Source organism: Vanellus vanellus (genome assembly GCF_965231255.1).
Source record: "Vanellus vanellus genome assembly, chromosome: Z".
Lineage (NCBI taxonomy): Eukaryota > Metazoa > Chordata > Aves > Charadriiformes > Charadriidae > Vanellus > Vanellus vanellus.
Window position 1 is genome coordinate 49,322,961 of NC_138908.1, and position 25,574 is coordinate 49,348,534.

Genomic DNA, 25,574 nt, shown 5'->3' on the forward strand with positions numbered 1-25,574 from the left:
TAAACTAAAGTTGCCGGTGGACAGGAACCTCAATCTATCCCACACCTACCAGTTTGATGGCAGTGCCCAGCTACATATGCCCAGAGCCTGAAGAAGGACCACAGGTTAGCAGGAGAGCACCTGGAGTGCAGCATAAAGGAATTCCAGCCACACCAGCCAGTAAGTCAGCTTCATCGGGGGCCCAATTTAAATACCTCTATATAAATGCACATAGCATGGGGAATAAACAGGAGGAGTTAGAGACATGCACACCTGCAGGGTATGATCTTATTGGCATCATGGAGACATGGTGGGATGGCTCCTATGACTGGAGTGCTGGAATGAAAGGATACAACCTCTTCAGGAAGGACAGGCAGGGGAGATGAGGAGGGGGTGTCGCCCTCTATGTCAAGGACCAGCTGGAGTGCATGGAGCTGTGCCTGGGGATGGATGAGGAGCTGACTGAGAGCTTATGGGTCAGGATTAAAGGGAACACAGGGACAGGTGATGTTACAGTGGATATCTGCTACAAACCTGACCAGGAAGACTGAGAAGATGAGGTCCTTTATAGACAGATATGAGCAGCCTCACATTCACAAGCCCTCGTCCTCACAGAGGACTTCAACCACCCTGATAGCTGTTGCAGGGACAACACAGCAGGGTGTAAGCAATACAGGAGGTTCCTGGAATGCATCAATGATAACTTCCCCCTCTGAGTGATAGAAGAGCCAACGAGCAGAGGTGCCACGCTGGACCTTGTTCTCAGCAACAAAGAGGGGCTGGTGGGGAATGTGAAGCTCAGGGGCAGCCTTGGCTGCACTGACCATGAGATGGTGGAGTTCCAAGATCCTTAGGGTGGAAAGGAGGGTGTGCAGTAAGCTCGCTACCCTGGACTTCAGGAGAGCAGACTTTGGCCTCTTCAGGCACCTGCGTGGTAGAGTACCTTAGGATAAAGCCCTGAAGAAAAGAGGGGCCCAAGAAAGCTGGCTAATATTCAAGGATCATCCCTCAAAGCTCAGGAGTGCTGCATCCCAACAAAGAGGAAGTTGGGCAAAAATGCCAGAAGGCCTGCATGGATGAACTAGGAGCTCCTGGACAAACTCAAACTCAAAAAGGAAGCCTACATAAGGTGGAAGGTACAGGTAGGAAGGACAGGTAGCCTGGGAGGAATACCGAGAAACTGTCTGAGCAGCCAGGGATCAGATTAGGAAAGCCAAAGCCGCATAGAGTTAAATCTGGCCAGGGACATCAAGGACAACAAGATAGGCTTCTACAGGTACATCAGTGACATAAGGAAGACTAGGGAAAATGTGGACCCTCTCCAGAAGGAAACGGGAGACCTAGTCATCTGGGATATGGATGGACTTTTTTGCCTCTGTCTTCACTGGCAAGTGCCACACTGCCCAAGTCACAGAAGGCAAACAGGGACTGGGAGAATGAGGAACCACCCACTGTAGGAGAAGATCAGGTTTGAGGCCATGTCAGGAATCTGAAGGTGGACAGATCCATGGGACCTGATGAGATGCATCTGTGGGTCCTGAAGGAAGTGGCAGAGGAAGTTGCCAAGCCACAATCCATCATATTTGAGATGTCATGGCAGTCTGGTAAAGCTCCCACTGACTGGAAAAGGGGAAACATAACCCCCACTTTCAAAAATGGAGAAAAGGAATACCCAGGGAACTACAGGACGGTCAGTCTCATCTCTGTGCCTGGCAAGATCATGGAGCAGATCCTCCTGGAAACTATGCTAAGGCACATAGAAAACAAGGAGGCGATTAGTGACAGCCAGCATGGCTTCACCAAGCGCAAATCATGCCTGACAAATTTGGTGGCCTTCTATGACAGTGTTACAGCATTAGTGACTAAGGGAAGAGCAGCTGACATAATCTACCTGGACTTGTGCAAAGTGTTTGATACTGTCCCGCACAACATCCTTGTATCTAAAATGAAGAGACATGGATTTGATGGGTCAACCACAGGTGGATAAGGAATTGACTTCTTCTGGATGTCATCTCCAATCACGTTGAGGAACAGGAAGTTATTGGAAGTGGTCAACATGGATTTACCAAGGGTAAATCGTGCTTGACCAATCTGATAGCTTTCTATGATGTTATAACTGGTTGGCTGGATGAGGGGAAAGTCGTGGATGTCATCTACCTTGACTTTAGCAAGGCTTTTGACACTGTCTCCCATGACATCCTCATTAGGAAGCTGAGGAAGTATGGGCTAGATGAGGTGACAGTGAGGTGGATTGAGAGTTGGCTGCGTGACAGGACTCAGAGGGTTGTGATCAGCGGCACAGAGTCTAGTTGGAGGCCTGTAACCAGTGGTGTCCCCCAGGGGTCAATACTCGGTCCTATTTTGTTTAATATATTCATTAATGACCTGGATGAGGGGACAGAGTGTATCCTCAGCAAGTTTGCTGATGATACCAAACTGGGTGGGGTGGCTGACACCCCAGAGGGCCGTGCTGCCATCCAGCGTGACCTGGACAGGCTGGAGAGCTGGGCAGAGAAGAACCTAATGAGGTTCAACAAAACCAAGTGCAAGGTCCTGCACCTGGGGAGGAAGAATGCTAGGCACCAGTACAGGTTAGGGGCTGACCTGCTGGGAGATAGCTTGGAGGAGAAGGATCTGGGGGTTGTGGTAGACAGTAAATTATCCATGGCCCAGCAATGTGCCCTTGTTGCCAAAAAGGCCAATGGAATCCTGGGCTGCATAGGGAAGAGTGTGGCCAGTAGGTCGAGGGAGGTCATTCTCCCCCTCTACTCGGCACTGGTGAGGCCACAACTGGAATACTGTGTCCAGTTTTGGGCTCCCCAGTTCAAGAGGGACAGGGAACTGCTGGAGCGAGTCCAGCGAAGGGCAACTAAGATGATTAAGGGCTTGGAGCACCTCCCTTATGAGGAAAGGCTGAGAGAGCTGGGACTCTTTAGCCTGGAGAAGAGAAGGCTGAGGGGAGACCTTATTATGGCGTACAAGTATCTAAAGGGTGGGTTGAAGAAGGATGGAGCCAGGCTCTTTTCATTGGTTCCAAGTGACAGGACGAGGGGCAATGGGCACAAGTTAGAACACAGGAAGTTCCGTTCAAATACACGGAAACAGTTCTTTACGGTGAGGGTGACAGAGCACTGGAACAGGCTGCCCAGGGAGGTTGTGGAGTCCCCTTCCCTGGAGATTTTCAAGACCCGCCTGGATGCAGTCCTGAGTAATGTGCGCTAGGCAATCCTGCTTTAGCAGGAGAGTTGGACTAGATGATCTCTAGAGGTCCCTTCCAACTCTGATAATTCTGTGATTCTGTGATTCTGTGACTTGGATGATCACACTTAAAAAAGTTGCAGTCAATGGCTCAATGTCTGGGTGCAGACTAGTGAGAAGTGGCGTTCCTCAGGGATTGGTATTGCAATCAGCACTGTTTAACAACTTTTGGGCAATATAGACAATGGGATTGAGTGCATCCTCAGCAAGTTTGCTGATGACACCCAGCTGTGCGGTGCAGTTAACACACTGGAGGGAAGGGATGTCATCCAGAGGGACCTGGACAGGCTTGAGAGGTGGGCCTGTGCAAACATCATGAAGTTGAACCAGGCCAAGTGCAAGGCCCTACACCTGGGTCAGGGCAATCCCAAGCACAAATACAGGCTGGACAGAGAACAGATTGAGAGCAGCCCTGAGGAGAAGGACCTGGGGGTGTTGGTTGATGAGAAGGTCAACATGAGCCAGTAATGTGTGCTTCCAGCCCCGAAACCCAACCATATCCTGGGCTCGACCTTGCTGGCTGCAAGCGTGGCCAGCAGGTCGAGGGAGATGATTCTGCCCCTCTACTCCACTCTCATGAGACCCCACCTGGAGTACTGCATCCAGCTCTGGGGGCCACAACACAAGAAAGACATGGATCTGTTGAAGCGACTCCAGAGGAGGGCCACAAAGATGATCAGGGGGCTGGAGGACCTCTCCTATGAAGACAGGCTGAGACAGCTGGGGTTGTTCAGCCTAGAGAAGAGAAGGCCCCGGGGAGACCTTATAGGAGCCTCCCAGTACTAAAAAGGGACCTACAGGAAAGATGGGGAGGGACTTTTTACTGGGAAGCGTAGTGATAGGACAAGGGGTAACAGTTTTAAACTGGAAGAGGGTAGATTTACATTAGCTATTAGGTAGAAATTCTTAACTGTGTGGGTGTTGAGACATTGGAACAGGTTGCCAAGAGAAGTTATGGATGTCCCATCCCTGGAAGTGTTCAATGCCAGGTTGGACAGGGCTTTGAGCAACCTGGTTTAGTGGAAGATATCCCTGTCCATGGCAGGCAGTTGGACGTAGATGATCTTTAACGTCCCTTCCAACCCAAACCATTTTATGATTCTATGAAATGCTTCCATCATTCAAATATTAAGTTAATTTCACGTCCTGCTTGGTGGGAAGCCTAATATGATATCAATACATTAAGATTTAGTCTGGATTTTGAAGGGTGTATTAGACAGAAGCTATCAGAGAGATTTTAAACATGTAAATAAGTCTGATACTCTTACATTGTAGGGTGGAAAGAACAAGACATGCTGGTTTAGATATTATTGTATCTTCACTGGAATTCTTTCTTCAGAATGAAGGGCATTTTGGATTTTGGAAGTTCTGGTAGTAGTACTCAAAAGCTATGTATCCAAGTGGGCCTTAGGGGGAAGAGAAAAACAGCTGAAGAGGTTCAGAGAGCATGTTGGATGGCTAGGTAGATCGACATTTTACTTGGACACTGAAGTCTGGATTTATATCCTGGTTCCGCTGGAGTCAATGGCAAAGTTGTGGGCTTCCTTTAGGTCTGATTTTTACCGAGAATTGTGTGAAAGTGATGTCTTTAATGGATAACATAGAACTATGAATGACACTTTGAGAGTCCTCAGTTCAGAAGATTGAAATGTTGAGTTTGCAGCTGCAGTGAGACACTAGGATAGGACAGACTTCACATGTCAATCATCAGACAGCCCGCCACAGAGCTGGTAGTGGGTGACCTCAGGAATTGCAGCTGCCTGGTCCAGCTTCCTATTCATGTTCATAAGAAGTCACTTGCAGACTATATGTCCTAGTTGGTAGAAATCTGAGATTAAGCTCCAACATGCTTTGGTGCTCAAACTCTCCTGAGGTAGCTGCCAGCCTCTATTTGCTGTTCAGATGACATTAACTTTCAACATGTTGGCATAATTTAAATCTCAAAATTCAGATGTGAGAGAGGGGCCTTTAATTGAGATCATATCCTGCCACCACCTCTTGTAATGGAATCAAGTGAGGTTAACTACAGATGTAGACTGAATTTGGGTCACTGCACTGTTTTGCTGCTTAGGATGCAACAGGATCATTTACTTCTCAAATTCAAAGGACTCATATGAAGTCAGTTGCACCCTCAGTTAATTATTCAGGGACAATGTGAAATTAAATACTATTCTAAGTCCCACATTTGGGCTCAGGGGTCGTAAGTCCAAAGCTCAATTACTGTCCCAATTTGCTACTCAGGAAACACTGGTAAAAACTAATACTTACATTAGTTTAGATGAAATGAACTATCACTAACCATCTTTATGGTGATTACATGAAGTCCCACAGACTTTTCTCACTGGACCTTCTGAGGTCATCTGTGGCCAGCTGTGAGTAGCTGGAGGTCAAAGCCTGACCTAGTTGATGACTCAAAGCTCAATGTATATCAATTGCTGACCCAGCTCACTGAACCAGGATGTCCAAATGTTATGAAACACCTAAGAAATGAAATGTTATGAAATCTTATGACTGTTATGAAATGTTATGAAACACCCAAGAAGTATGTGTAGGGCCTAAACAGGGACAATTGCTGCCCTATCTTCATATGTAGACATACTGTTAAACCCACCTGCCCAAAACTTTGTAATTAGGTCAGCATAATTTAACTATTGTTCCAGACTAATGGTCAGATGCAACAGCTATCAATCTATCTACTGCATATGCTGCTCAGGGATTATCTGAGGTCAACGATTGAGCCACAGTTTGGTAGCGGAGACAAAAGAAGTTAAGCAAATGAAAATTTTCATGCTTAAAGATATATTCATTTCAAATACTACCTCACTTTTCTGCTGAGGAGATTGCTGGAGATCAAACACTGATGAATTCTGTGATCTGAGGTTCTCTGAAGTAACATACCAATACCCTTCTCCACACAGCTACCAGTAAAGGGCAGCTACTGTGAGATATAGTTTGCTCTTTGGGATTAACAGAGATCAGTTTGTACCACACCTGTATACAGAGCAGTTAGCTGCAGTCAAGCACAACTGCACTGTCTTGAACAAGGACCACGGAAATAGAAAGACTGCCTTTTCTGTATGAAGCGGTTACCTGAGATTGAGTGCAGCCTGGGATTCGTGCCCAGCATGAGCTGTCTCTTTCTGCCCTCATCTCAAATACAATACAGAGAGGAGCTGACATATTACACCAATTAATCATAGAATCATAAAATGGTTTAGGTTGGAAAGGACCTGGAAGATCATCGAGTTCCAACCCCCCTGCCATAGACAAGGACACCTCCCACTACACCAGGTTACCCAAGGCCACATCCAGCCTGGCCTTGAACACCTCCAGGGATGGGGCCTCAACAACCTCTCTGGGCAACCTGTTCCAGTGCCTTACCACCCTCAAAGTGAAAAACTTCTTCCTAATGTTCAATCTGAACCTGCCCTCTTCCAGTTTAAAGCCATTCCCCCTCGTCCTATCACTACATGCCCTAGTAAAAAGTCCTTCCCCAGCTCTCCTATAGGCCCCCTTTAGGTACTGGAAGGCTGCGATAAGATCTCCTCAGAGCCTTCTCTTCTCCAGGCTGAACAAGCCCAACTCTTTCAGCCTCTCCTCATAGGAGAGATGCTCCAGCCCTCAGATCATCCTCGTGGCCCTCCTCTGGACGCGCTCCAGCAGGTCCATGTCCTTCTTATGTTGGGGACTCCAGAGCTGGATGCAGTACTCCAGGTGGAGTCTCATGAGAGTGGAGTAGAAGGGCAGAATCACTTCCTTTGAGCTGCTGGCCACACTTCTTCTGATGCAGCCCAGGATACAGTGGGCCTTCTGGGCTGCGATCACACATTGCTGGCTCATGTTGAGCTTGTCTTTAATCAGCACACCCAGGTCCTTCTCCTCAGGGCTGGTCTCCAGCCATTCCACACCAAACTTGTATTTGTGCTTGGGATTGCCCCGACCCAGGTGCAGGACCTTGCGCTTGGCCTTGCTGAACTTCATAAGGTTGTCTTGGGCCCACCTCTCCAGCCTGTCCAGGTCCCTCTGGATAGCATCCCTCCCCTCCAGCATGTCTACCTCACCAAACAGCTTGGTATCATCAGCAAACTTGCTGAGGGTGCACTCAACCCCACTGTCCATGTCACCGACAAAGATGTTGAACAGTACAGGTCCCAGTACCGACCCCTGAGGAACACCACTCATCACTGTTCTCCACTTGGACATCAAACCATTGACCGCAACTCTTCGAGTGCAACTGTCCAGCCAGTTCTGTATCCACCAAGTGGTCCATTTGTCAAATCCATGTCTCTCCAATTTAGAGACCAGGATATCATGTGGGACAGTGTCAAACACTTTGCACATGTCCAGGTTGATGACATCAGTTGCTCTTCCCTTGTTCACTGCCACTGTAACCCCTTCGTAGAAGGCCACCAAGTTTGTCAGGCCTGACTTGCCCTTGGTGAAGCCATGCTGGCTGTCACCAATCACCTCCTTGTTTTCTATGTGCCTCAGCAGAGTTTCCAGGAGGATCTGCTCCACAATCTTGTCAGGCACAGAGGTGAGACTGACTGGCCCATAGTTCCCCGGGTCTTCCTTATTTCCCTTTTTGAAAATATCGGTTATGTTTCCCCTTTTCCAGTCAGCAGGAACCTCGCCAGACCGACACGACTTCTCAAATATGATGGATAGTGGCTTAGCGGCTTCATCTGCCAGTTCCCTCAGGACCCGCAGATGTATCTCATCAGGTCCCATGGACTTGTGCACCTTCAGGTGGTCTCACACTTGATCTTTGCCTACAGTGGGCAGTTCTCCATTTGCCCAGTCCTCATCTTTGCATTCTGCGTCATGGGCAGTGCGGCTGCAGTCCTTGCCAGTGAAGACTGAAGCAAAAAAGTCATTGAGTACCTCAGCCCTGTCTCTGTCCCCGGTAACCAGTTCTTGCGTTTCCTTCCAGAGAGACCCCACCGCTTCCCTAGTCTTTCTTTTCTCGCTAACATACTTAAAGAAGGATTTTTTATTTGTCTTGATGTCCCTGGCCAGATTTAGCTCTATCTGCACTTTAGCTTGTCTAACCCAATCCCTGGCTGCTCGAACGATTCCTCTGCTTTCCCCCCAGGCTACCTGCACCTGTTTCCACTCCCTATAGGCCTCCTTTTTCCTTATGGTCGTGTCCAGGAGCTCCTTATTCATCCATGCAGGTCTCCTGGCTTTTCTGCCTGCCTTCCTCTTTGTAGGGATGCAGTAAGAGGTTCTTTCAGTTTAAGTACAGCCCATGTTTTGTTGATCAGAGGTCACCTGAAGTAAACTACTGTCCTCAGTTTGATGCACTGTGGTCTTTTGCAGAAAACAACTCTCTTTTTTTGCTACTCAGGGGTTCTTTGAAATCAGACATAGCTCCAGTTTGTCTCACGTCCACAGGTCCCAGGCCCAGCCACATGGCATCAGATCACATTGCTGGGAAAACAGGTAAGTTGGGATCAAGAGCTGTTAGGAAGTCTGTCAAAAATTAAGTAAAATTACAGACAATTAGTATGATTGGACAGCGTGTACGATTGGACTCTTAGCAAGTTAATGTAGGATAGCAAATTGAGATAAGTAGTTGATGTATCAGGTATTTGACAGACACAGACAGGTTGGACAGCAGGAACATTGTGAAGTTTGACAAAAGCAAATGCAAATACAAAAAAAAAAAATCCTGCACACAGGATGGACTAACTCCATGCAGTTGTACAGGCTGGAGGCCAGCTGGATGAGAAGCAGCTTTGCAGAAAAGAACCTGATGTTTTTAGTGAAAAAAAGATCCATGATTCTACATTTTTAGTGAACAAAAAAGCTAACAGTAGTGCCTTTGTGGTAAAAAGACCGTAAGACCCCTCTGTGTACCAGCAGCACACTGTGATCTCTTCCCCTCACTTGTAGTAGTTAAGCTGTATCTGCTCTGACACAGTGCAGCTGTAACCTGGGATCAGATCACTGTGGAAAGAGCTATTTGACAAAGGGCCTTTTGCATGATCCTGTCTTTTCTCTTGGGAGCTGAGGCCCTCAAGCTTACTTTTTGCCTGCACCTGCTGCATGCCTGGCTAGACCCTGACCTGCAGCCTCTACTTCATGGCTTGACATCAGATCTGCCTCATCACTGCATCACTGCCTGGCAATCAGAGCTATCAACAGCAAGGAACACATTAATAGATAGGAATTAAGCCAGTAGAAAATGTAGCTAGGGTCTTCTAGAAGCTCCATAGCAAGAGGTGCAGAGGACACAGGTTGAAACAAAAGACATTACAATTAGATACATGGAAACCTTTTATAAAGGAAAAAACAAAAGCGATCAAATACTGGAACAGGCTGCCAATAAAAGTTGTGAAATCTCCTTTGTTAGAAAAAAAAGCAAAATTTACCTGGGAAAGGCCACGAACAATATGATCTAATTGTAACTACTTTGTACAGAGAGTTGGACTAGATGAACTTCAGAGGACACTTATAAACTGAGCCAGTCTATGTTTATATGAGTTGAGGACAGTCCTGGCTGTCATTTGCTCCACAAAGATCATCTGAGGTCAATGTGAGATGCAATTAGCTACACAGAGGTCATTCAAGGTCAGCCAGCTCTCATTGCCTGACCAGGGATCATCTCAGGTCAACCTCTGATCCAATGATCTATGCAAGGACTCATGTAAGGTCAATCACAGCCCTTCTTTCCTGACTAACAGGTCATTTAAAGTCTAATATAAATCCAGTGAATTTCACAGGCGTAGACTGAGATGTACCTTAGTATCAATTCAACGTGAAAACAGCCCTCATGTTTTGTCCAGGGGTCATCTGAGGTTACCTTGACATGCAACCAGTTGACAAGGGGCTCATTTGAGATCAGCAATGTCCTTGTGTGCTGCCTAGAAGTCGTTTCAGGCCAAATGGGTCTGCTTTTGCAACCTGGGGTCATTTGACATTGACATGAAAGCCACTTACCTATCAGTGGGTCACTTAAGCTCTATCATCAGCACCCATTTCCTTCCTAGGGGTTGTTTCAAATCACTTTGACATACAGTTAGAGGCTTCAAGTTTCATCTGATCCAAGTACCTGCTTATGAACATGAGATCCAAGTACCTGCTTATGGTCATTTGAGGTCAATATGAGGGTCAATTAACCTGCACATGATCACTGGACGTCACCACAGTTACTCAGAAAGGTCATCTGAGGTCAACATGAGAGCTATATAACTGCCTTAAAGTCATCTGAGATCAACCTGATGGCCAATTAACCTGCCTGGGGAAGGGGTCATCTGATAACATCATGAGACCCAGGTATACTCAAGGTGGTGTTTGAGGTCAACTAGGCTCTTGTTTAGAGCCCAGGATCAGCTGAAGTCAACTTCCAATCCAGTTAGCACTACAGGGGTCCTTTAAGGTCAACACTGTTCTCATTTGGAGGAGGGGCAATCACTTAAGGTCAGCTTGAGATCCAGTTAAGTAGCCAGGGTTCATTTGAGGTCAACTAGAGAGCTGTTAGGGTTCATGTGAGGTCAATGCAGCCTTTGTTCTGTGCCCAGAGGTCATTTAAGGTAAACCTGAGATCCAATTACTTGCTTGGTTTGTCATTTGAGGTCAACCTGGCCCTCATTTGGTGACAAGGGGTCATTAGAGGTCAATCACAGTCCTTATTTCCTGCCCGAGGTTATCTGAGTTCAAGCTGAGATGCAACTTTCACCACAGGGTCATCTGAGGTCAATCCTCACAGTTGTGGCACAGGTCAGTTCAGGTAAACATGAGTTCTAACTACTTATGGGGGTCACCTAAGGTCCAACTGGCCCTTATTTAAGCCCCAATGCTCACCTGAGGACAACATGCTAGCAAATTAGCTAAAAGGAGTCACCTGAGTACAACATGATATCCAATGATCTGCTTGGGGGTCATCTGAGGTCAATGCTGCTGTCATTTGATGCCTGGGGTCATTGAAGGTCAGCTTTACACCCAATAAATTGCCTAGGGTCACCTTGGCCCTTGTTTTCATTCCACAAATTATTTGATCTCAAATTCAGATCCAACTAACCTGCATGGGAGTCATTGGAGATCAAGCTTAATTCCAATTAGTTACCCCAAATGATCATTTGAGATCAGCCTGGCTTCCTTTGGTGCCCAGAGGTAAAGGTCATCCAAAGTTAATCCAGACCATATTTCCTTAGGGTCACTTGATGTCAACCTTAAATCCAGTTAGTAGCACAGGGTCTAGTTTTCATTTGCTGTTATGGCGTCTCTGAATGGACCTCCCTTGGTCAGTTGCTGTACAACAGGGACCTCTACGTGTATACCTCCTTTCTCCAATCCCTTAATTTGATGCATAGAAGATACCTGAGATCCATCTTAGACCTCTTCCCTACTATTCTGTGGCCATATTCTGCCTCTATATTCTGATAAGGTTCCTCACAGGTCAATCCCAGCCCTTTTGTGCTTCTCAGGGATTGAGAGTGGTCACAGTCAGCTCTTCTTCTGTGTGTTACGGCTATGTAATCTTAGCTACAGGCCTAATTTGAGGGGGTTGCCACAGGAGTTCAAATCTCCTTCCCTAGGTGGGTGCAGGTTGGGATAATCTGTGGTCATCTTCTACTTTCATTTTGCCCAACAGTCAGTTAAACTCAGTCAGATCCAACACTTACACTTTGCTACAGGTTCAGGTGAGGTCAGCTCCTGGTTTGATTTGAGGCAATTTATATAGCTTGAGTTTAATCTCAGTGTTTATACTCTGCTTACTGGTCATCTCAGATGAAATCCATTCTCTGTATTGTGGAAGATGGTTACACAAGACTAGCTACTAATCCAAGCTGCTCTGCAGAGGTTATCTGAAATTGAATATTCTTCTCATTCCCTGGGTAGGATCTCACAGTCCGACTGAATTCCACTCTTCAGTGTATTGCAAGGTTAAAGCTCAGTGTCGATTTAATGGAGTAGTTTGTCCTAGTTCATGCAACATGATAGTTTGCTACTCAGACATTTTCAGAGGTCAGGTAATACTTCAAATTTCATAGCATGGGTCAACTGAGGAGAAGCATCTCTTTTTCCATCATCAGGTGAGACACTTTCCTGTTGAAATCAGGCCACCTGGGATGCATGGTGCACACAAATGCTCTATGTTTTAGTAGAGGCTGGCTCACCCTACAGACCACACAAGCACAGTGGCATTGGCAGTATCTCTGCGGGATGAGAGTTCAGTCAGGAAAAACAGCAGGAGACAGGCTCGGAAGTCAGACATTGCTCTCTGAGCCTCAACTTCCCCTACTCCTCATCTTCTCTTTCCTTCTCCTCATCTTTGATCTCCTCCTCCATTCTGCCATCCATGGGGACGTTAGACTGCCTGCACAGTGTCAGAACCTAAATCATATTTGTTCAATGACAACCCGAGAAATGGAAGGTTTTAGTCATTAACCTAAATCCCTGATACCAAGAACACAGCCAGGCTTCCTTTAGGCAACAAAGTCACTGCTTTTCTGCAAGACTTTTGCCTGATTTTTATTCTTTAATCTTCAGTACTTTATCACAACTGAACTAAATGGACCCAGGTTATTTTAAAACACTAGTTTATTTGCCTTGTCCCTGCAAACAGAACTAATGCCAGGCAGACAAATGAGCAGAGAATTGAAGTCATTTATACAGTCTTCAATAGCAAAGAGGAAAATGGGTTTTGTTTGGTTTTAGTTCAAAATTTTTCTTCCCCAGCAATAGTTACCATGAATTAGGCAATCAGACTGCCTTCCAGGATAATTTGAGATATAACAAATACAGTAAAGAAAAGCTGAAAAGCAGTTACAGATCTTGCAAAAGGTCTAGCAACAAGGAAAGCACTAATTATGGTGTGATCACAGTTGATGTGAAGGTGTATTGAGTTTGCATGGCAAGATTTTGGTAGCAGGGAGGCTATAAGGGTGGCTTCTGTGAGAAGATGCCAGAAGCTTTCTCTGTGTCTGACAGAGACAGCGCCAGCCGGCTCCAAGACAGGCTACCACTGGAGCAGTCTGTTCCTGAAGGACTGCACCATGTGGAAAGGACCCCCACTGGAGCAGTTCATGAAGAACTGTAGCAGGTGGAAAGGAGCCCACAATGGAGCAGGGGAAGAGTGTGAGGAGTCCTCTCCCTGAGGAGGAAAGGTTGGCAGAGAAAACATTTGAACTGAACACAACCCCCATTCCCCGTTCCTCTGCACCAGTGGAGGGGAGGAGATAGAGAAAATTGGGAGTAAAGTTGAGCCTGGGAAGAAGGGAGGAGTGGGGGGAAGGTGTTTTAAGATTTCGTTTTATTTCTTATTACCCTACTTTGATTTGAGTGGTAACAAATTAAACTAATTTCCCCAAGTCCAACCTGTTTTGCACATGACAGTAATTGGTGAGTGATTCCCCTGTCCTTATCTCGACCTGTGAGGATTTCGTTGTATTTTGTCTCCCCTGTGCAGCTGAGGAGGGGAGTGACAGAGGGCCTTTGGTGGGCACCTCATGTCCAGCTAGGTCAACCCACCACAGAAGGCCTGAGTCATTCCAGAGACGCTTTTCTTTATTTCTGGGATCACTTTTCCAAGTAAAAAGTCACTGGCATCAACATCCTAAGAATGGAGAACAGATATAAAACGTATCTGATATAAAATAACACATTTGACAATGAAGTCAATGGAACGCCATTCATTGCTATCAGCTCCTTTTTTGCACTAGTGGCTGTATGGGCTTTTTACATCACAGATCTAGAATTAGAGTAAAAAATAAGACTGATGATATTTATTTTTCTTAAATCTGCAACAGTGATTTGGTTTACTAACTACCAAGTTTTCTAAGAATCAAGCATGCATCTCAACTCAAAAAAAATCCAAAGTTTATTGAACATCTAATAAATTATGATCTAATAAATAACAATAATATAAAGTATCTACTTTTCTGCTGTAAAAATGATTTTTTACGTATGGGACAGGTGTAGAAATATTCTCGCTGTGAGCATATTGACTACAAGAATAGGAACTAATGATACTACACCATTGAAACAAAAGATAAGCTGGAAATCACATGGTAAATATAGAATTAACACCTGTTTATTACCGTGAGATTAAAAATAAAAAAACTGCACTATTTTCTGTGTGTTACTTTCACCTGTTTCCCTTAGTGCTTGGAAATATATTCTTTCATTCTACACCCATCAAGAACAGAAGCAGTTTGAAAACGTGTTTTTATTCTTTTGAAACAGCATGAAATAGATTGACAAAACCACAACAAATACAAATCCATTTCTAGAAAACATAGATGTAATATCCCTTCTGTCTCTATTGCACTAACAATAAATGAATAACCCCAACCAAATACACCACAACTATGAATAAAAGAAATGAAAAAAAGCCTTCCTGAGAATAAGGTAATCACAGCTGAATTCCTAAGCAAGCTTCTTTTAAGATCATATTAAAATGTGAGTTTATAAATACTTTGGTTTCTTTCTTTTTTTCAGAACTTTACTGCCTGACTATTTAAGCAAAGAAGCAGGATTTTTTTTTTTTTTCCTGAACCTACCAGAAGTATAAAAGAAATTCCTGAATGTGCTTTTAAGCAAACATTGAAAATAATAATCAGAAAACCCCTTCTGACACACAAGATTTCCTCTTCCACACTGGGTGTCAAGCAGCTAGAGAAAGAACCCTGTCCTGCACATCTTTTATTCCACACACACCATAGTTTTTAGTGGGCATGGGTTTCAATCTGAGGTCAGTATTTAGACATCAAAAGACAATTAAAAGAATGTATAGCATTTGTAGTACGGAAGACACCAAGGACTCAAAAGAAATAAAAATAACCTTTTCAAATTACTTTCATTATAATTTATTACTGAACTGTGACAAAGCTGAGCAGGAAAGGTCCTTACCCCAATACCCAAATTTACAGTTTAGTCAAATGTGAAACAGCCCTCCCAAAAAAAGTGCAAAAAGAAAGGTGAGGCAAAATTAATTAACCAACAAAATCACTGGAATTTTTCAACTTAGCATCTCCATGCATGGAAAAATTAGTGCTAAGGTATAAGTATATAATGGAACAATTTCAAGTGCCTCCTTTTCTTGTTTCATCACATTAATACTTCACACTGAGCAAAATTAAATACCACACACATTTACATCAACTATATTTTAACACACATTAGTATCTTGCAAGGTCCCCCAATTTGAGGTGAAGGTAGTATGTACCTTGTTGGGTATATAACAAGAAGGCGTAAGATCAATCTACACTGAGCTATATACTGCACGAATTCTCACAAGTATTGCTATGAACACAGAAGCCACTCACTCTTGAAGGCAACAGGAGGGTTGTCAAGAAAAGATCATCTGAAGTATGACGTGCATGTCTTCAAAAGTTAAAAAGAAACAAAAGGTACTCAGGCCCAGCCTGATGTGGAGTTTATTTTTTTGTGTCTAATATGTACGTGTTCAGAATTTATGGCAATGCTTGATGAAAACAACACTATCAGGGCAAGACTTAAATTGTCATTGGCTTTAAAGACATACTTATGTGTCATTTAACTTAACTGAATTTAAAGGCATACTAACAGTTAGATACCCTTTAGAGCAAGTTCTGTCTTTAAGGTATGTATGTATGCATGTAAGCACATATCTCCCTAAAGCCAAATTTTAAGATGATAATCACTGGAAGCGGAACTACTACATTGCCAGCAAAGGGATCAAAATCCACCCTCATTCTGTAGAGATGCAATTAAACTATCTCTTTCACAGACAAGCTAAGCCTTCTGATACATTGAATTGCTTCCAAAAAAGCCAAAGGGAAGCACATTTTTTGCAAAATAAATAGTATAATCTAACAGGGAGAAAGGTGGGGATTTTCCACAAAAATGATCATATAAAACTATTTTTAAAAAGATAAAAAACAAGAAGAAACTGTCATGAATGCTCGCAGGAACAGAAGGCATCTCAGCTGAACATAGCATAGGTGATTACTTCAATGCCATCACCAATATCATAAACAATATAAAAACTGGGAACGTATAACTTCTAATTCCTATGTGTGTATAGACATTTTCTAAACATACCAAATGAATGATAGATTGTAACAAATATCCCCTTCGTGCATTAAAATTTACTATCAGCTGTGGTGGAAATATGATTATGTTTCTTATTCAAGTATAAAGTTTTCTGTTGACTTAGATTTCAACATTAAGTATTTCTACTCGATACAAAAGTACAAAGTTGCTTAAATGATGGATGTGATCTGTAATACAATATTAGCGGTTTAGATATATTTCTGCTGAGCACTGCATTTCAATCTTTATTCTAGAAAAATCAGATTGCACCTGATTGATTTTTGCGTTTTGTTAACTTCTACTGAAATCAGATGACATCAACAGAAACAGATGCAGATGCTGCAAAAGCATACATGTTATTGCACCACTGTCAGACAAAATTCCTACATGCAGCCTGACATTGACAACAAGAAGTTAAGTAGCAAACGGAACACATTATTCTTTGTAACTTCTAACATCTTTGTTGCCAATTACAAATTTAAAACATTCTGAAACTAAAAGATAAAGAAAGGCAGGTCCTGGTTAAAAGTTGAATCACATTTGAGGTTATTCTTTATGTTTGTATTAAAGATCATAGTTTTATCAGTTTCATCAACTCAAAATGTGGGTCCAATAATCTAACCCTTCATTGTTCAACTCGTTCTTGGTTTGTGAAAAGAATTCAAGGTGAAGCTCCCACATCTACCTGCTATATCAGTGACTATTGTTCAAACCACTAATTCTTCACTCATACATTCATGGCTTGTCTCTGCATCAAAATCAACAATAACGAGAATTTCCTGGAGAGCCTCCTATGCCCAGGGAAAAGCGAGCATGGGGCTGAGTGAGCTCTGCCTCTGAAAATGAATTATTTGCATGTGTGTATACATTCAGTTATTTACTAAAGAGCAGAGAGAGAAACATCAAATCACTCCCGTTGGAAATATGCTTGTCACAGTCCTTTTCCTCAGAAAGCATGGTTTGAAACCATAATCCACATTTAAAAAAAAAAAAAAGGCACTGATGAGACAGTTCATCCAGCTAAGGGGTGACCTGCTCCTGGCAAGTCACTGAACTGTACAAGAAAGATCAGCCCAAGAGCACAGACGGGGAGTAAATAAAGATCACTTTTTTTTATTCCTTGCCTATAGGGTCTGTCGAGGGGAGACAGATGCTGCACTCAGCCACCTCTGTTTTGCTGTGTTGGACTGGCCCATGGCAGTGATAAGGGGCAGGTTTTTGAGCACTCAAACACACGGGCTCTGCTCACAGCCGCCGCTTCACAGCCGCGTGTCATACTCCAAAGGCTCGTCTGCATCATCAGCTCCTCTGGTGCTTGTCTCCATTTCTATTTCAAAGGCTGGCCCAACCCCTTCCAGTGTGTAGTCACTTCTCAAATCTATGGCAAGAAAATAAATTCAATGATGCAGCCAAGTAAATGTTTGAAAAGCACATGCACCCTAGGCAGTGTCCAACCCAGTGACTGGTGGCAGTCTGCTAGCTGTTTCCAGAAGGAAGAAAATCTGCATCAGGGCAAATCAGAGCCAGGGGGATGAGAGCCCTGGGGGGACCCAAAATGGTGTGAGCTGATACGAACGAACCCTCCCTGACTGTACTCAATCAGCTTATTTTCCCCTCTATTATCTCTAGCTTCCACAGACACAAATAATCAAAAACAATAACACTGCAGTTTCTGTTTCAGAATCAAACAGCAATTATTACTCCACGTAGGCACTGAAAGGAAGGAGCTTTCTGATAGAAAATAAATAGGTGGGTGGAAATTCATCCAGAATAGCAATCTATGTTGGCTTTGAGTCTTTTAAATCTGCACCACATCAAACAATAGGACTTTATATCAAATCTAACACGATCAACAGGCAATCCAACTAAGCAGAAGTAAGTCCTGCAGTGTATAGGGCCCTATTCCACAGCCACGAAATCTCCAGTGAGTTCTTCCCCAGCTAATGCGTTGTCAATTTTTAGATCATTACTCTTTCTCATTCTAAAAATTATTGCTGATGTTATCTGTAGTGATGACCCTGGAAAAATGAGCTACCATTTTGCAAAGCAAAGGAAAACAAACAATGGGTAGAAGCTTTCGTGCTGAGTACTAACACCAGGTTGACAGGCTCCAAACTTTACACGGTTGCTGGGAAAAAGAGCAAGGTAAAAGAGCAATATTCTCCCCTCCACCTTTGCACAGGGAGAGCATGCCTGCTATGATCTTTCAGCTCAACAGAATTTTGGTTCTTGTCTTTATAGCACACTTAGGCTTTTACTTCCTTGCATTTAAAATGTCATACACAGATCAAAAATTAATCTTTACTTTGCATACCTGGAAGTTTCAGCCTCCTGCAGCAAGAGTTACAACGATGCTTTGTGATGAAGTTTCTTATTGCACCTTCTCCTAGGTTTGCTGGTCCAAATACCATCTTTCCAGATCTACAAGCAATATTATTAAATAATCAATGAACTTAAAATAAAGCAATTGTAGGGGAGGAAGACTATGAAGTTTTCCATTTTTTAAATCAGAGGTGTTAGCCCTTTGTATAAAGAAAATCAAAGCTTAGTATACGTCATCAGTTTCTTAGCCCTGGGACAATAAAACTTCCAATGCTGGTAAAGTATTACCCTACATATATGCCACACTACCTCTCCTTCCTGCTGCATTTCAGAGATGCTCTAAAGGGTGACAAGACAGACCCAGCAGTTCCTACTGAAATGCTCAAACAAAATTTGGGCAGAGTGACACTGAGACGACATACACCAGAATCTGAGTGACTCTGACACAGCCACTGCTCATTCTCATCAAGCAAATGGTTTGGTTCTGGTTTTGATGATAGGCACCCGGGAACAAACCCAAGCTAGTGAGGACTTACTTTTACCTTACTTAAGAACAGAAAGCCAAAAGCAAGCAGAGCCCTAGTCACATCAATATGCAGCACAGAAAAAAAACCACAGTACACTGCTGACAAGCAAGGCTTTAAAATTTATTGGCTTCTTCCTATGCTCATTTCCATGTGTCTGCACTCAGGCCAATTCAGCAACATTACTAGGGGATCCGTTTGTGGAAGTGTATTGCATATTCTGAATGAAGCTGACACAATTACAAACAGAAGCAAGCTACATCCACACATGTATTAGAAGTACCACATAATTATAACAGATTCTTAATGTAGTCTGAAAGATCAGTGTTCATTAATTTTAATATTGCTCCACCACTATTCTCAAGAATTTAATTGACATTCTAGACATCACGGAACACAGCACACAAGAAGCACTTCCAAAGAAACTTTATGAATGCTAGTATTTTATTTTAATGATATGCAGAGTGGAAACAACACATTTTAAAATCTGAAATCAATTACAGCTCTGAGAAGCTATAGAAAAAGATTTTAACTCTCAAATCTATCTGTAATCCACACTAACAAAATACATTATCTCTAAAGAAAGCAGTTTTCAAATATGACACTCTCCCCTTTCACACAGGAGAAAAGCAACAATTAGCCAAAACTACTACAGAAAGCTTAGTATCTCTCTAATTTCTGTCAGACACTAAAGACTACCTGTCTCCTGGATCATCTGAATGACTCATCTAATCAGCCTTTACTGCAAATTAGTACAACAAACGAGGCAAGAAGTGAAATATTACTTACGTGCCGTATATACACTTTAAATGACATGATGTCATTTTTTATGATGTCATAGTTATAGCCATTTCTAACCAGTGGTATAATCTATAAAATGCCAGTAAGAATAAAACAGACTTAAGTATTTGTTTGGGCAGGCACAGGAAATTGAAAAGACTTCACTAACTCCAAGGCTACAGAAGAACTCTGATACTGCCTCTGATCTAACTGTTATTCCGTGCAAAGTGCAGCAAATAGCTCAAGACAGACTGGTAATTTTCTCACGGTGTTGTGAGATAAACAGGGATACTGTCTGCAACATATGTGAAGTAATCCTTTCTCTCTACTCAGAACTGGCAATGGTTCAAGGGGAATACTGCATTTAAATTTGGAAAACTATTTCAAGAAATATGGGGATAAATTGGGAAAATAACAAGAATGACCAGCAGTCTTAAAATCATGACACAGATGAAAAGATTAGGAGGCAGCCTAAAAAGAAAGAAAAGTAATTGAAGGAGAAGATGGTGGCTAACTTTGAGCTTGTTGAAATTTTTTACTCTATGTCGACAGTAGACAGGACCAGAAAGAAATGTTTCAAGAAAGAAATTGGGAAACATCTTTCAGACAGTAATGACAGCAAACTATTGAAAACAGCTGCTCTGGGAAGTTTTTAAGATCATCCTTGGAAGAGCTTGACTTGTCTGTACAAGACCTGTAAAGCCAGGAATGACCTGCTGCAGAAGAAGAACCAGCTGAACAATTTGGGTCCCTTCTAACCCTACAAAATTTCTATAAACAACGTCACTCTCTTGGCTATTCAAGGTCTGATTTTGTCTCCAAGGAGAGAAAAATACGGAGCCCAGCTTTCCTATTTCCCAAGTAGGTGCATTAATGTGAGCTAATGGGCTTAAAAAACCAAAACGTGTTCCTCCTTTTTTGCAGAACCTTACCTAATAGTTATGCTCCATAAATGCCTACCGGATTGTACCAGACTGGTCCTGACCGGCCGGCAGGTAACGCAGACTGTGCTGATGCAAAGAGTGCTCCTTATAGTCCAGAGCTACAAATGCTCAAAGCAGACAGTAAGACAATTACAGGGCTTTACTGATAGACAGTAAAAGACTGTGGGGAGGGGTTCATGGCAAGTAGCACCTTTCCAGGGAGGTGCCCAAGTCATTTATTCAGTATTTTTTTTCTGGATTTAGCTTCCAGTCCACCTGTTTCAGTGGTGCATGTTTCTACAGTACAGGTTCAGTTCATGCAGCTGTTGTGTCTACTGGCAGCAATTCAACTGCAAATTGTTTGGCTGGAAGTGCACAGCTTGGTAAATATTCAATAGATTTGTTCTTCAAAACACATGCTAATGCGTAGCTTCAGAGAACATGGTCTCCACTAGTTACTAAACCCTTCAGCCCATCACTATCTACTTAAGAGCTTTCAAAAGGGAGACTAAGAGATTCCTCCTTTTCACATGTTTGTAATGAGATTTTTGACTGCCAGCACCCTTTTTCTCACCTCTCTCAACAGGCCTAATGCATCAGTTCTTCCCAGTTTGAAACTCAGCCCACTATTTTCCTCAACTCCGAATCTGCTCTACAGACACTCTGTTCCTAGTGTCTGTGAAAGCTTTACCCACATGGACTTTGTTGTGAATTTGGCAAGTAGTACACACTAAAAAGAGCATCCAGAGTACTGCTTATGAGGTAATTAAAGGAAATATTTTCGTGAACATTATACCCACATCATTTTCTCATTCCATGCATCCTATGGAGTGCACATGGCCAGATCTTGAATTGATGTTAAATATCCATGAACTAACACTGATTTACTTCAGGTCAGAATCTGTCAAAGATGTCACAGTATCAGGCATACTTTGCAAACAGATCTTTTATTTTTGTCTCAGTACTGATATAAAATCAAGACACAATGCACTATCACAGAGCCAGAGGTCACACTTTGCCATTACAAAGTCCATTTCAACACAGAAGGCAGGATGCATGAAAGAAAAAACTCATTACAAGATAATGACATGAACCACTAAATCAATGGAATTAAAGAAGCAAAACATAAATAATTTAACTATAAGTAGTGCTAAAATTTGAATCAGCCCCATCAGTCAGATGCCATCTATTTTCTCCCAGGCTTCTAAGAGAACGTGAGCTCAAAGCAACTTTTGAGGCAGCAGACTGGTTTTGATTAAATATCTTACCTAGAAATGAAAACTTAGAACAGATCTTGCTACTGCCAGAAAAGTTCCTCTTGTGAGCAAATGAAGGTTAGAGCAAAGATAGTGCTTTTACATTGCTAATGTTAATCACTATTTTAGAAAGCATTTCTTAGAATTGAGTATCTACTAGCTGCTTACAGAATCCATCCACAGTTTCACTGCCTCATTCCTTTAGATCCCTGAATCAAAACAATAAAGTTTCACAACTTGCTGTTCTGAAGTTTTCCCTGAATATAAGAAAATCAAGCTGGTTTTGATTAATTAATCAACACTTGCTCTTTAACTAGGACTTGACTGTTTTCCAGACGATAAAAAACAAAACAACAAAAAGTTCTGAAAATAAGATCTGTGTGATCAAATTTTAGTAACCATGACAAAATGATTTAATGACAAAAATAATCCAGAAGGACATTAAAAAACATAAGCTCCAAGATAATGCAGATAATATTATTCCTGTTTTAAAGAGGATAAGCTGAGTTGCCACGTGAAGTACTGTGGTCAATGACTAGTCACAGGCTTCAGTAATAACTATTGCAGTTTACGCTACCACTGACATAAAAAAAGTCCAAACGGTAGCAAACCAGACTATTATGCATCTGTAGCAACACCTTAAAAATGTTTGCTAAAATCTAGTGAACAACTACATGATTGATCTCTGCTTCTCTATTCTCAGCTATCCTTGTGCTTTTGTCAGGGTCCTATGACCTACTTAGGGCAAAGACTTTGTCACTGTGAGTTGTTCAGCATATTTTTTATGTTGCTTCCAAAATAAATATTATACGGCCAATACATGTACACTCATAATTAAACATTCATACAACATTAATACAGTCATTTATTACTAATCTTATTAATGAAATATTAATAATGGTCCCAGAACCAAGAACCTGCTCCCAAAATAAACTTGTTCTGAGTTCTAGGCAAATCATCTGACATTTCTATAGTTAACTGCCTTTTGTTTTAAATCCGACTATTCGTATTTATACCTTCCCTCCTTCCAAACACAAGACACCCCTTCAATCCAATGATGTGAGCTGAGCAAGAGGGACCCAAGATGAGCACAAGACAGTGAAGGGGCAGGGATGCCAGAGCACAGCTGGAGAGATGTGTGGCTTTAGGAAGACTCCTCACGGAAGGTGACCCTACAGGACAGCAACCATCAACACCACTGCTTCTCCTCTTGTTACAGCAAATACTAGCGAGGAGCAAGGTGACAGGGTGGGAGAATGGCCATGGTTCTGATTCTGAAATTTGATGCATGAAGGCAGACTGCTACTTGTGTGCAGCCTCTCTAGTTTTTTTAACCCTCCACACATGATTTACCATCTCCATATCACAGCTCAGTGACGTATGCTTAAAAGCACCACTAGGACCTATCGGAAAGATCAGAGATCCAGCGGCCCTCTGCTCATCCTCTTAAGCCATTGTGGCCCCATATACTCCATAACACAGTGCCCCACCGGGCAGGGGAAACTGGACTGCCACACTCAAGTTACTGATGACTTCCTTCAGTGCAAATTTGTGAAGAGACTTACTGGGTCTTCCATCTCCCATTCCTGCTCTCCCTGCATAGCCCTGGAAAGCTCCTGTGCTCCCAGCACAGCAACACAGACTCTGCCCACCTTTCGCACAACGCTCACCACATGTTGGGAGCTGGGACACTTACAGCTCCCCCAAGTTCACAGTCCTCCAAAGCACAGCAGAGGATGTAGTCTCTCCAGTGCCATAATACCTTAATTTAACACAAATACCATGCAAAAAATAACTAAAACTCTCACACAAAACATAAAGTCACCCTAAATATACATGCTGTTGGCAGAATGTCTGAAGTGAATGATAATTTCATCAGAAAGAAACCTACTTTTTGTCTTCAGGTTTAATCACAGATGGATCTGTAAGATTTTCCCCAACACCTACAAGAAAATCAACAGCATGTGTTACAAAGAAAGGTAGTCATAATTTTGTAATCTGGCACTTAAAAAAAAGCGTAATTATCCATTTTCTTTGTAGATCATAGTGTCACAGTTAAAGTGGTCATGAGTTAAAAAGAAAATGCTATGAGTATAAAAATCTGTTAAGTACTGGCAAACATATAGAGTTTTTACTACAGTCCTGACTACACCTGCTTTGAGGTTGGTTTATTTATATATAGATGGAAGGCTTACGCAAATGCACTAAATATTATGCTGAAGCTCAACTAAGCAAAATGTGACCAACCGTAAGACTGCTATTTAAGTTAGAGTAAAGGCATTAATCAGATGTGGATCTTACTGATATCAATAGACCTACTCTCAGATACAAGTTCTCTTCAAGGTAACAAACACAACATGACACAACTTTGAGATCTGCAAATGGTTGGGTCTGTTATCCCTTTTTTCTTCTGGGCGGCCACAGAAATGTATTAAATAAATAATGTCATTGATACTTGAATGCTGATACCTATGTTGCAGTTTTCCCCCAACTGATGACATACTACCATTTTACCAAAACCCTCTTTTCTTATGTCTCAGGAAATCATTGTGATTTTACACTAATGAAAATAGTCTATGATCACATGACATGCAATTATTTTTATTGTGATAGGCCACTAATGGTACATTTATATTCTGTAACAAGCACCTGTAAAGACTATAGAAATAGCATATTGTGATTGAAATACCCCCAAATTGCAATACTCTTCAATGAAGTTCATTTCAGTTGATGTAAAATAGACAAAATGTGGTGTACACGTATGTGGAGATGGCCCTAGTAAATGCTGATAGAGATTAATCCTATTAGACCTCCAAGGGGAGCAGCTCTTGCACTTTTCCTAAATGCCAGATTAGAGAACTACAAGATAAATGCGAGGCCAAAACTAGAGCAGATTTCAGTTTATTTGAGATGGAAACTGAAGCTCCAGTCTTGATGAGATTTACATAGATGTTTAAATTCCCCATGTTTGAGCCAACACAGTTGGTCTGGAACTGTTGAGAGCTGTATAATAAACCCAAGCAAACTTCAGACAAATTCTAGTAGGCTATGGTGAAGACACACTTACTCTTTCTGTACTTTTTTCATGTGCAGCTAAAACCAAATGAAGGCAAGGATGGAATTATAGGTTTATTTTGCATAATAAGCATGTCTTTTTGTAATTCACAGCTTCTGGATGCTGTAAAATGTAAATATGTTAAGTCTCTGTCTACCCATACACATTTCCCTTGACAGAAATGACAAACAATACTGTTTATACTGTTTGATGGGTGCTGTTCATCTTCTGAACATTGTCAACTGTTTTATCTCTTTAAAATATGCCATGTTCCCACTTACACATGTACAGTAAAGAGATCACATGCTCTTTGAAGGAGTCACCAGACTTTGTGAATAGCATTCAGGCTTGCAGCTTATGTAAACTGCTTACAGAATTATTAATACGAAAAATAAAAAAATACAGATAGCAGTTCGTACTCTTCTGACAGATATACACATACATTAAGAGTGCA

The 25,574-nt window shown here is 42.4% G+C and overlaps 1 protein-coding gene across 1 annotated transcript in view; it reads right to left on the reverse strand.

Annotated features, from left to right (window-relative positions):
- Positions 1 to 17,519: 17,519 nt before the first annotated feature.
- The window catches only part of TRPM6 (transient receptor potential cation channel subfamily M member 6), a gene marked incomplete at its 3' end in the record, with an annotated part of 101,790 nt that continues 93,735 nt past the window's right edge, over positions 17,520 to 25,574 (reverse strand). Inside the window, exons 37-39 of the mRNA XM_082497109.1 lie at positions 23,957 to 24,008; positions 18,575 to 18,681; positions 17,520 to 17,638 (exon numbers count right to left, since the gene is read on the reverse strand). Of these exons, the coding sequence (XP_082353235.1) occupies positions 17,520 to 17,638; positions 18,575 to 18,681; positions 23,957 to 24,008 (278 nt within the window). The remainder of the gene's footprint in view (positions 17,639 to 18,574; positions 18,682 to 23,956; positions 24,009 to 25,574) is intronic.